Source organism: Mirounga leonina, unplaced genomic scaffold, assembly GCF_011800145.1.
Source record: "Mirounga leonina isolate KUSES-001 unplaced genomic scaffold, KU_Mleo_1.0 Mir_179, whole genome shotgun sequence".
In the NCBI taxonomy this organism is placed as follows: Eukaryota; Metazoa; Chordata; class Mammalia; order Carnivora; family Phocidae; genus Mirounga; species Mirounga leonina.
Genome location: NW_023270466.1, coordinates 2,569,442 through 2,582,646, shown reverse-complemented (window position 1 = coordinate 2,582,646; position 13,205 = coordinate 2,569,442). Strand labels below are relative to the sequence as shown.

At 43.2% G+C, this 13,205-nt stretch overlaps 1 protein-coding gene across 2 annotated transcripts in view; it reads right to left on the bottom strand.

Annotated features, from left to right (window-relative positions):
• NTRK2 (neurotrophic receptor tyrosine kinase 2) overlaps positions 1-13,205 on the bottom strand; it is a 131,694-nt gene that overhangs the window by 99,656 nt on the left and 18,833 nt on the right. For both annotated transcript variants that reach the window (XM_035024405.1, XM_035024404.1), the window contains exons 2-4: positions 4,860-4,934; positions 4,674-4,745; positions 10-78 (exon numbers count right to left, since the gene is read on the bottom strand). In XM_035024405.1, coding sequence (XP_034880296.1) covers positions 10-78; positions 4,674-4,745; positions 4,860-4,934 — 216 coding nt within the window. The remainder of the gene's footprint in view (positions 1-9; positions 79-4,673; positions 4,746-4,859; positions 4,935-13,205) is intronic.

Below are 13,205 nucleotides of genomic sequence, written 5' to 3'. Positions count from 1 at the left end.
ATTACTTACAGCTCAGACAAGTCAAGGTGACGAAAATGTTTCCTAGACAAGCTCATCAGTTTATTTCGGGTAAAATTGCTGAAAGAAACCAAAAACATTAAATGTGAATTAAAAATGTAACATCTCAAGAAGAAAGTATGCAAATAGAGTTTTTTTTTTCAAAATATAATTTTATTTGATCATGGTTCATGCTTTCCTTCGACATAGTCTCTTTCTTCCATCTGGAATGACAACTTAGTTTTTCCTGCCTCTCCTAAAATTCTTGTTCATAAGGGAAGGGGAGGGGCAGGCATAATTTCCAAAACGTCTATTTTTAATCTCTTTCTTAACCAAAAGTTTATTTTTCATATGCTGATTCAGAGGCAAGTTATATACCTCCTAGAGATCTCTGACCTCCAAGCAATTAAGAGGAAGAATTAATCTAATTTAAAATCATAAAACTCACTAGGGAAAAAGATGCTTTAAAACTAAACAGCATTATGAATATTTTGAAATTACATGACACATAAAACTCTGAATATAAACTGAATTTAACACATCCTTATAGGAAAGAATACACCCACTGATTGATTACTCTGGTGGGCATTGTTTATATATGAGTTCTAAATAACCAGATAATTCCACAATGAGGACAAGAACAACAAAATATCAGAAAACAAGGACTGTGTCAGATTTCATCTGAAACTATCCTAGCAACGTATCATTTTAAGACCTGGACCAACCAGTGACTTTGGGGCACCTGGGTGGCTCAGCCAGTTAAGCATCTGCCTTCAGCTCAGGCCATGATCTCAGGGTCCTGGGATTGAGTCCTGCACCAGGCTCCCTGCTCATTGGGGAGTCTGCTTCTCCTTCTCCCACTCCCCCTCCCCCCTGCTCTTTCTCTCTGTCAAGTAAATAAATAAAATCTTAAAAAAAAAAGATCTGGACCAACAAGACGGTGAAAAGTCAATGAAACCAAGTCATATTTGTGATTGAAAAAATACCAATGACTCTACTGATGTGTTCTGAATACTTAGTTTTATTCAGTGGGCAGGAGTTTCCATGTCTGATGATCAGGGCCATGAGGCCCTGAGTTGGAAAATTCAGAGCTGTAATCCCGGCAGCTGACTTGTTCCGTGAATGTGTTTACTGGTTGAATTTATTCAAAAAGTGTCCAATGCTTGGGCCTCCAGACATGTGTTTAATAACTAGCAGGAATGTAAAACAAACATCAACTTGGACAAAAACAGCCAAGCCCTCAACAAATTGCAATGAGCCTTTTAGGATCTGTTTCCTGCTCGGGAACGCAAGTGCTAGTGGGGAGGGAAAAACCGGACACCTGAGGGCCACAGGAGTCCGGACCCCTTCCCCGAGGCTAGTCTGCTGAGTCAGCCCAACAAACTCACGGGTTGCCCAGACATCCCACTATGTCTGACCAGTCACCCCTCAGAGGGGGGCCCAGGAGCTAATGTATGAGCCAAGGCACGTGACAAATACAGAAACTGCTGCTCCAGGGCCCCCCGATTCGAGACTGCGTGTGTCCCCGCCCGCCTCCTTCTATATGGAGAGTTCCACTCTCCCAAACCCCTACCTACACAAGGGTTCCCTCTTCCTTCGACACTTACTTCTTCTGTCTTTACACTGAGCGTAAAGTGCTCACCCACATGAAAAAATAATCCCCCGGGAAGTTGTAAAATGTGCCCACATACATCTTTTCTCTTTTCTTTCGGAACGTGAATTAAGAATGAGCTTCATTGGAGTATCATACATTGAAAAGTCAGTCTGCCCGTGTTCTCCAGGCATCTTCAGAAACCCCCACCCTCTGAAGGAAACACAAACAAAACCAGGACTCTTCCTCCCGAGAAGAACCAGGAGAGAGGGGGCAAAGAAAGAGGACACTCTTGGTCAAGGTCTTGGTCAGCGACGAAGCCCCGGGCCGGCACCAGCAGCAGCTGGTCCTGTCCGGCTGCCAGCCGCACAGCCCGGAGTGGGATCACACGCCGAAGAACAAGATGAGTTTTATGAACCATACTTATTACTGGGGCCAAAAGCCAAAAGAGAGGGGGAGGGGAGGAAGAAAAGTCAACAATCCTCTTACTGTTTGATGACAGAACTCTGCAAAGGAACTAATTAGCACCTCTGCAAAGCCCCTGGAAAATACAAACACTGGCTTTTCTCAGAACCCCTGGGGAGGAATTAAAGGCACCAAGAAATAAACTCAGTTACCAGCCACAGGGGCGGTGGACAGGCCCCATGTGATGTTGAATATGCCCAGGGCAGAGGGAGGGGCGGTGAGGCAGGATCCAATCCGAATCTCCCTCAAACCCGAAGTGAAATAATAGATTGCTCTTGAGCACATTGTTATATGGTTGGGGAGACTCAGAGATAATCAGTGTACCCCCGGAGTAAAGAGAAACAGCTTCTAATGCACGTTTCTTTTTCCGCTCCCTGGTACCCAGTGTCAATATCCGAGGTAACTGCAGGAAATCAGGAAAAACAAGCCAGTGCCCAAGTCCTCAGCCATTAGCAGAGGTTAGGACTCGGGTCTGCAAAGGCAAACACCTGATTTGCTCCCTCCTCTCTCTCTGCCATTCTCAAAGCCAACTGCTTAATTCTGGTGATTAGGAGCCTCTTTCATCCATGAACACTGTATATGAAGCTTACTGGTCTTATGGCTGCTAAATATCGTCTAACTTTGTTCTGTCTTAATATTTGATCATGCCTACAAATGTCAATAGAGTTTTTGCTGCTTGACCAATGACCTGGCTTCCCAGCTACTGCCTTTTAAAGAAACTCTCTAAGGTATGTCCATCTCTTTGGTTTTCCACTCTCAAATGATACCTCTTTGGGAGACAGGGATAGATAGTTGGTTTTATATAAGTTGTTGACAGCACATAGAATGCCGATAAAATTATTCTACCATATAGCACCCTGAAAAGATACACCAGGTGGCTTTGGTTTTCCTATAAATGGCATGCAACAGGCAGGAAGGGAAAGTATGAAGAGGTAGAGTAAGCCCTTTATGAATAAGTCCCCTTATAAATAAATACATTAATTACTAAAATGACAATTAACCATAGCCCACTGTACACATCACATCGTTAGGGGAAGTGATGGGGTAAAAGAGCCAATAAAATGGAGTCAGGAGAGTAACTCAGGTAGAATGTTAGCTGTAATGAAAATACCAGAACTTAACCACTGAGGTCATTAATTACATTTAAGCGATGGCTTTAGAGCATTTTGACTTTTTTTCCTCTCCGACTTCTCTCTTGTTCATGCCCTCAAGACCTACACAGACATCAGATTTGTGTAGGCAAGCCAACCACAGAGATGACACCAGAGAAGCATTTAAATGAAATGTGTTAATTCAGTTCCGTGGAGTTTTATCACATTTTTGCTGAATGTTTTGTATCTTCATTCTACAGACATTATTTTTAAATAGACTTCATCATTAATGCTACCTATAAAATACGAAGTCATGAAACTGGTTTTAGCAAAAAAAGGCTTTTCATAAAATCAATAAATCTCTGTAGAGTGTCCAGGAGACCTGCTCCGAGAGAATGATTTTTTTTAACTGGCATGGAAATCCTCTGGGGAGCTGTTCTCCCCAAGAAAAGAAAGAGGACAAATATTATAAGAAGGGCCGGTTCTCTAATAATTATATGGATGGCATAGATTTTATTTCCCATGCTCTTACTGTAAGAGCTTAGCCAGGGGTGGGCCCTGGAGTCATAACTCTTGTCACTTTCCATTTGTGGACCTGAGCGAATCTTCGAACATCCTCAGTCTGGTTTTATGTCCCTGAAATGGGAACCAAAAAGATCTTCCCTGACAACTGTCAGAAAATTCAACAGGAGAGAGTCCTACAGGTAAACTGTAGATGAGGAGACACAAAGCATCATTACAGAGAATTTGCAAAGCACCCAAAGGCCAACAAATGCAGGCAACGTGCCTCCGCTGAACACTCTAGGGCTTAGGGAACACCAATCTGAGCTGAGGGGCAGGTGAGCCTCTGTTGAATGAAGAAACCTCCCTGGAAGGCCATACCTTTTGGACGACAGGCCCTCATCTGACAGGACCTAGCAGCAAACACCCTGAGGGATCCCACTGTCCATATTTCCAGCTGACTTCAGTTGACAAAGCATCAACGTGACTTTGGTGCAAACACTTGCTATTTTATAATCGTCTGAACCTTCGGTGGGTCCCATGATCGATTTTTCCCCACTTTTATCAACCACGACAGGTAGCTTTGAGAAAATGAACTTTCAAAAGAGGATCTATGGGGGTGGGGGGAGTGTTGGTAATTTTTAGTTCCCTAAAAAGGCCAAGGCCAAGTCAGTTTCTTTCAATTCCACTAGTTTGATGTCTTCCAGGGAACATGTCATGATTCCAAGGAAAAGAATCAAGGACCGTGTACCAGGACATAGTTTTCACATCAGACTCTGCCGTTGGCCTACTGCTCCGTCCAAGATGGAAATGGCCCAGAAATCCATGAAAGGGAATACACAGGCTGTTCTAAGTACCCCTCTGAAGCTATTCAAAAATCAAAGCTAACATTTCTAAGCTATTGTCACATCTATGCTAACTTAAAAAAAAAAAAAAAAAAAAAAAAAGAGGTTGAGTCTTGGAAAAGAGAGAAGAAAAATATTGAATACATTGGGTCCCGGGAAGCAAAAGAATCAAACTTTACTTACATGTGCTGTAAGTTGCTGTTTTTCAGAAACGCTTTATGAGCCACAAATTTTAATCCAGAATCCACGATTGTCCTAAGAAAACACATAATTGCACGTACATTAGAACGAACTGGTTAATGCCTGCTTGACTATAACAGAGCATAAGAAAAAGTTCTGAGATAAGGTACGCCAGTCCGGAGTACTTACAGATTTTTCAGTCCTGCATAAGCTTCAACGTCATCTTCGTTGATGATTTCCAACCTTTTCTGATTGGCAATGTAGCTGCAAAAAGCGCGGAGAGTGAAAACCAGTCACTCAGAATGCAGACAGTACATGAAAAGAAGTGGTAGCATCCATCCTACCTCACCAGGGCGGCGAGCCCTCTCCACCCACCCGAGCCCCACCCGTTTCCTTAAAATACAGAAGAGGAGGAAAACTGAATGTGACTGAGAAGAAACCATGATTGAGCAGGTTTCAAGGTCAATGACAGGTTCACTGAGTTTCCTTTTTTTCTTAATCCTTTATCACTTCCAACTAACAAATTCAGCCTGCCTTCCCTTTCAAGGTTTCCCCTGTGTACAGAGGGGAAAACAACCTGGAAATGCATCCGCTACCTCTCAAAAGTGTTTCCTCCTTATGGTGACAGCCACAGGGATGCTGGCATCATCACACGCAAGACAGATTACATCTCTCCCTACACGCCAGGACAACCAGTCAGTCCTTCTTTTTACCTCCTAAAACACTGACGCCAATTCTCCTCCCCTTTCCCTCCCTCCTCCACTCCCTTCCTTTCTTCCTACTCCCTCTTTTCCGGGCCCAGGATCCCCTTTTTCTGCCTTGGTCAGCACTACTATCAATATCTCCTTTCAGGAACCACATTCACAAAGCCCACATGGTCCTAGTTTCTGCAGGAACCCTCCTTTTCCCCACCCGCCAGACCCTCAAGTACGGGAGGAAAGTGGCGACAGAATTCCATCCCCTTGGCCATGATGATTGGCTTAGAGATGTTCATGTGGCCTCAACCAGACCAGTGAAAATTTTCCCTAAAACTGAATAGATGATGCTGGGACAGAAAGAGACTCTTTCCCTGGGATCCTAGTAGAAAGATTATACAGTCCCAGGGCCTCCATGAGAAGTTTTTCTGCCACGAGGAAAGAGACTCTCTAATAATGAAGTCAGCACACAGAAGGAAAAAGAGCTATGAGATATAACAAGAGAGAGGACCTGAAAAATGCCACTTGAGCCCTTGGATCCAGGTATCTCTGAGGTCAGATGTCACTAACGGAACTTTGATCTGAATTTCTGTCACTTCCAACCAATAAAATCCCTAGTAATACAAACACAAAGCTATTAAACCGACCACCATGGACTACCCTTGTGCTACAGTTATTCAAGTAGCTGTCTATTCATTTTTCTTAGGTCATAACCTCTTTGAAGACAGCTGGATCCTGTTCTATAACTCTTAATAACACCACAGCATCTAGCAAAGTACCTTGCACAAGGCAGGTATTCAAAGGATAAAGGGTAGATAGATGGGTGGATGGGTGGGTGGGTGGATGGACAGATGGATAGATGGATGGATGGACATCCACGGATGGGCAACAACTGAAGTTCCAAAGGCACTATAAGAACTTGTGTCAGGATGGGTCTTCCCCTCTCTTTTTCAAAAAAAAATTTTAAGATATGTAACATATCCCAATTAAGACACTTGAAAACAAGTATGTAGCCCTGCTCGTACCACTGTGAGTTAAAATGAAAAACAGTAACCAGTGGGGGAGAAGATACAGCATCTATAGGTCCCTTCTTCTACACAATCCATAAAAGGAAAAACAGATGTCAAGATACAGGGTAAGAGTTGGGGCATCTATTTTTAGAAAATAAATTTTAGAAATAAAGTAAAATAAGGAAATGCTCTGAGAAAGCAAAATCACACCAAACAAAAATAATTTTCAAAGGATCCACATAAACACTGTTCTCTGTTTCATAAAAAGAAAAAAGAAAAGAAAAGAAAAAGAAAAGCAACTTCCAAGATAGAAGGAGGCATCTTCTGCTCGAAGATCTTGGTTCTCCCTGATATCCAGGGCCTGGCACTTAATAGATGCACAGGAAGGATTCATTCCCTGCTCTCCTTCTACTACACTGGAAGGAAACACTTTTAAGACTCCAGCCTAATGCTCAAACAATTTTCAATATCAAGATTTTAAATCAAACTTTAGATTAAATTATTCCACTAACATTTTCAATAGAGACCATAGTGACCACCCTCTTCCAAATTATCTCCCAATAAGAACTTCATTCCAGAGAGCCCTAAATATCAATGCCTTTTTCATGTAACTGGCAGCAAAAAGGGCAGATAGCATGGACAAGTTTTCCTTTGCAGTCATAGCCAGGACTTCCAGAGAAGTCTGTTCCTACCTTATAGCTGAGCTAGCGTGGTGTCTGTCACTGTTCTGAAATCATCTAAGAATTTTTCAGCTCTCTGGGTGAGATCGTCACTGTATCCTCCATGCTTATGACAGGGGCCTGATATTCAACAGGTACTTAGTCAACTGCTGTGGCACAAAGCATTTATTTTTAACTTTTCTTTTAGTTTTTGGCGGCCTTTTTTAAATTTCATTTTCATCAGATTTTTATTTTTTTTTAAGATTTTATTTATTTATTTGACAGAGAGAGAGACACAGCGAGAGAGGGAACACAAGCAGAGGGAGTGGGAGAGGGAGAAGCAGGCTTCCCGCAGAGCAAGGAGCCCGATGCGGGGCTCAATCCCAGGACCCTGAGATCACGACCTGAGCCGAAGGCAGACGCTTAACGACTGAGCCACCCAGGCGCCCCTCATCAGATTTTTAATTGATAAACTCCCCAGTTGTATTCAATAAAATACAATGAGCTAACACAAATTAGAATGGAGGACATAGAAGAAAAAAAGGGGGGCAGAGATAAAGAGTAACAGGCTTAATTTTAAGCCTTCCAGTCACCGACACTCTAGAAAAGAAGGAAAAGGAGATAAATTTCATCGGTGGTAAATTCACAGTGTTCACAAGATGAAAATATGTCAGACGTTAGGCAAGGCGGAACAGTTCCTGGATCTAAGACCAGACAGGAGATTGTGCTGAAAACCATCAAAAGAACCATGTGAAATTATGAAAAATGGTCACTAGAGAATACTTTTCCACTGTGGAGGCAGGAATGCCCTGGATAAATCATGAATGTAGTCAGAATGGAAAAACGAACAGAAGAGCTGGATTATAAAAGACACACAAGTGCACTCCAGCTGCCAAGAACTGCCCCTCGTAAGTTACCATCTGCAGACCTACTCACAACATAGCTGCTGGCTATAAACTGCTCATCGATTCTACCCCCACTCCCAAGAAAGTTTCCTGAGCTACCATGAAGTGAGGAATCACAGGGTTAGAATGGAAACTAGTACAGGTAATAACAGACGATTCACAGAAGGAAAACTTCAGCGGCCAAGAAACAGATGAAAAACTGCTCACCCCACAAGAAATCTGAAGTGCAAATTAAAACAAGGACATACCACTCCTCTCCCACTAGATGGACAACATGTTTAAAGTCTGACAATGTAAAGCATTTGCAAGGATGTGGGGGATTTCTCTTACACTGTTGGAGGGAGTGTAAATTAGTACAATCACTTTGACGAGCAGTTTATCCTGGCAAATGATACATCAGCACACTTTACAACCCAAGAATCCCGTTTCCAGATATTTACCTGAGAAAAATCTTACACATGTACACACAGAGACATATATAAGAATATTCACTGTAACACAGTCAGAATTCGAAGTCAGAAACAACCCAAGTGTCCATCGATTAAGAAACAGAGGGGCGCCTGGCTGGCTCAGTTGGAAGAGCATGCAACTCTTGCTCTCGGGGTTGTGAGTTCAAGCCCCATGATGGGTGTAGAGATTAGTTAAATAAATAAAAAATCTTAAAAAAAAAAAAAAAGAAAGAAAGAAAGAAAGAAAGAAAGAAAGAAAGAAAGAAAGAAAAAGAAACAGAAAACAACCAGAGGGGAGGTGGGAGGGGGACGAGGGAAATAGGTGATGGGGATTAAGGAGTTCACCTGTCATGATGAGCATGGGTGATGTATGGAAATGTTGAACCACTATGTTGTATGCTTGAAATTAATATTACATTGTATGTTAATGACACTGGAATTAAAACTTAAAAATTTTTTAAAAGAAACAGAAAAAATAAGGTTTAAACATGAATTAAACCAGATCTTTGTATGTGATTAGGATGAGATCTTCACGCTGAGAAGACTATATAAGCAAAATTCCATGCTGATATGTACATATATATGTAACAATTTATGTGAACTTTTAAAAATACACAGAAAACAACACCGCATAATGCTCACAGTCAAGGATATTTGTAAAGCATAAAAAGAAGACCGCAGGAAGGCCACCTGGGGAAAGGAGGATGGGTCTGGGATAAAGAAACTTTATTTATCTTATTAAACTAGAAAACGATTTCTCTTATTAAAAAAGACTTGTAACAAAAAAAGACAAAAATGCTAGCATGCTAGTTCCGAATATAAGTACATGAAGTATTTTTATGTTGTTGTGTTTTTTTGAAATTTTTAAACTTAGGAAGAAAAAAGAAAGAAGGGGAAGGGAAGAAGGAAAAAAGGGAGGGAGGGAGGGAGAGAGGAATGGAAAAAGACAGAGACAGAGAAAGGCACACAGGTGAAGTGACTGCAGGGAGGCTGGACCCCAGGACTTTGGGGTTAGGAGGTGGTCACAGACCCCTGGGCTCAAGTTCATGGTTCCCTGGACCACCAAAAAGGCATTCTGACAGCCTTCTGCTCCCAGCCCCAGAGCCCCGGACAGGAACCAGCAGATTAAGGAGCATGTTGGGCTGCCCCCTACTGGTGATTTCCACGGGCCTCCCGCAGGCTATTGGCCACACCAGGCCTGGAGCCATCAGCTGCAGAGACCAACCCTGGGTTAGGAAGGAGAGAGAAAACGGCGGCCAGGGCACACAGCTGGAAGATGCACATCCAGGCCAGGCTTCTCCCATCACTCCAGTCACAGTGCCACGAAACTCTGAGGGCTCTTGACTGAGGTAAACTTGGCTAAATAAAGCACATCCGCAAGAAGGGTTTCGTTCCCCCCCGAAGCAGTGGGAAAGCCTGGCATTTTGGCACAAGCCTTCCTCAGCGGCTTTCTCTCCATGACAACCCCTAACTCCTCTGACCTATGCCCACTGTTCTGGAAAGCTTAGGCCCCAGGGGTTTTAAGGCACAAGACGTCCACCCAGAGCCCATGTCCCAGCACCTGTCTGTGAAGGAAATGCATATGAGTTCAGCAGAGCTATGGTTCTTCACAGAAAACTATGCTTCTGCAGCCCTACCCTGCAAGACCCTGCCTTCATTCACCTTTAGGCAAGTCAGCTGCCTTTAAATGGTGACACGCAGATGCGGTGGGTTTGGATTTCTTTAATTTGGTACTCCTTAAGAATTTTTCCATTTACGTCCTCGGCCTCCCAGCCTCTGCGGCCCGCCCCTCCATCGGTGATCTGTCTAGAATCACTGTTGGACTCCAACCCTCCTATTTTGCCAGAATATGCCTTCCTTCTTTCTTGAACCTACATACAGGACCTCATATTATGAGGGTTGTTTTAGTTGTTGCTTTTCACTTTTGCTACATCCCAGAATCACTGCCTATTGCCCTAAAAGCTGAATCACATATTCAAGGGGCTTTTCAGTGAATTTACTCAAATCTATTCTGGGACCCTACATTACCTAGAATACTGATTGATTTGGGGGCAACACCAAAAAGACCTTTTTCCATTCAGGATATTTTTACTCTATCAGTTGGCAATCATTTTTTTTAAGCCCTTATTGTACTTCTTAACTTTGTACTTAAGAATTAGAGAATGAGGGGCACCTGGGTGGCTCAGTCGGTTAAGCGTCTGCCTTCAGCTCAGGTCATGATCCCAGGGCTCTCTGCTCAGCAGGGAGCCTGCTTCTCCCTTTGTGCTCTCTCTCTCTCTCTCAAATAAATAAATAAAATCTTTAAAAAAGGGAGAGGGACACCTGGGTGGCTCAGTCGTTAAGCGTCTGCCTTCGGCTCAGGTCATGATCCCAGGGTCCTGGGATTGAGCCCTGCGTCGGGCTCCCTGCTCAGTGGTCGCCTGCTTCTCCCTCTCCCTCTGCCTGCCGCTATGCCTACTTGTGCTCTCTATCTCTTTCAAATAAATAAATAAAATCTTTAAGAAAAAAAAGAGAGAGAGAGAGAGAATTAGGGAGAATGAAGGTTCTCTTTGTACCACAACTGTATTTTTCTCTTAACCTGACTCCCCAACTGAGCTGTTAAACTCCTCTGAGGGAAGGGTCTTATTCATCTCACTGCATCTCTGCTTCCTAGTACAGAGCTGATGTTCTCGGGACGTTGTTGACTTAAAGCAATCAAACATATCCACGGGCCCTCCACTTGGGAGTTTTTGTTATCCCATTGGGAAGACCACACATAAACACACATGTGTGACAATAGGAAACAATCACATAGAAAACAAAGAAACAAAGTAAAGACATTAACAGAGGAGGACGGAGAGCCAATGTCAAAAGCAAAATTAGTCCAATCTAGAAGCAAATTTAGATTGCAAGCATACAACATATTCAACCCAACTAATTTTTTTAATGATAAAAACTAATCACTCTCTGAAGATGAGCATCAATTTGCCACTGACCCCCTCAGGCTCGAGAATGTTAAGACTAGAAATGGCCTGCAAGAGTCTTCAGATCCAGTGGTTCTTGACCTTGAAGTGTCAGTGCTCACTGCCACAGTATTTGATGAGCCCATAAGAGAAGGGTCCAAGCAGAGGAACAAGCATGCTGAGAGGACGCAGCGGAAGGAATTACAACATGTGACTGGGCAGGTCAGCAGAGGCCTAAATGGAGGTAAGGGCTTGTGGAGTGACCAGAAAGTCGAAAGGTAAAGAACGTGAACATAAGCAAAGTCCATACTATTTGCCATTTTGTTCTAGATTGTCCCCGAAGCTTCTCCAGTCTCAACTTGACATCCAGGACCTTCACTAAGACATTTTCTGGAGGGTAAAGAATTTCTTCCCCTTACACTTAACAAAAAGCATATGGGTGGCTTTTTGGAAAAGGAGAGAAGAGGTAATTTTAGGGAAAATTCACAGAAACATTTCTGAATTACAGGTTCCTGGAAAGGGTACTCATCCCATTTGAAACGATTTCACCTTGGCTTGAACAGCCTACCAAATAATTCCTACAGGTAATTTTCCGAAGGAACAAAGAGTGGCTTTTATGCATCTTGTCTTCATGTGTATTAGTTTAACAGCAGTATTGCTCAAAAGTAAAATTTCCCTTTAGCTTAGACTGTGTTGCCCGAACTGTACTTTGGCAACACATCAGAAAGAAATAGAAACAGCAATGAATATTTCTAACGGCCACTCTTCCAAATGGAATCACTTCCCGCACCCTGGCCACCCTCCACACCACACCCCACCACTACCAAATAAATAAATAAGCAAGCTAATAAAAGTAGAACTCATGCCACATGAGATTGTGATATGCACCCAGGCTTACAGCCATGGGGTGAGGCACTTCAACACTGATGTGGATGGGATCCTCTCTGCCAGAAGATTTCTTTCATAAGGACTAGAATAGTCCTTAAAAAAAAATACTGCCCTTGGTTCCCAGGTTCATAGCGAGGCAACTTCAGTCTCTCAGCAAAAATGCTGAGAGTTTTGAATGTCAATCCCTGAGCAGGTGCAAGCGATTATCTGATGGACCGAAGCAAGGCTCCAGGTAGTAATCTCTCAATGTATTTTTACAAGAATAAACCAATAGATTGGTCCATTCTTATGAGAGGGTGCATCACCCCAACTATGAAGACATGAATGCAGAGAACACCAAATAAGCATGCTCAAAACTTAAATCCAAACGGCCTACTAGGGCATGCTGTTTGGCCTGAGCACTTCCAGCTTCTTTTCGGCCGTGGGCATAAAGGTGGACCAGCAATTTCCTTTGGTGGAGTGCTGTATGCCAGGCACTGGGGTACCCAGGGATTAAGGGTGCCCTTTGACACAACAATGCTACCAGGAGAGCATTCTGATTACTTCCACTTTTCAGAAGAGAAAACGGAGGCAAAACCATACCAGGTCACTTACCCAAGGTCGCACAGCTGCCCAAGCGGGATCTGCACCCATGTCTACCTGCCTCTAGATTCTGAGCTCAGGGCCCCTGTATCACACCATGAGGGCTGCCGACTTGTAAAACCAGCACCTCCAGTACAGAAGAGTTTCTAAAATGTCTACCAAAGGGACCTTCACAGATATCAAGGCCTAAAAACAATAGTCGATGAAGAGGAATGAGGACATTTTACAGAAGGCTCTCATGCATTCTATGGACATAGAGCGGTAAGAGGAGATAACTGAGAAATCTTCAGATGCTTCCACAATGGCACGCTCTGGGAACTGCAGTTTCCTAGAAGAGCCCAACTACCCCAGGAATTTAAGAATTCAAGTGGCTGGAAAATAATCAGTGGTGTCGTGTGAGAGATA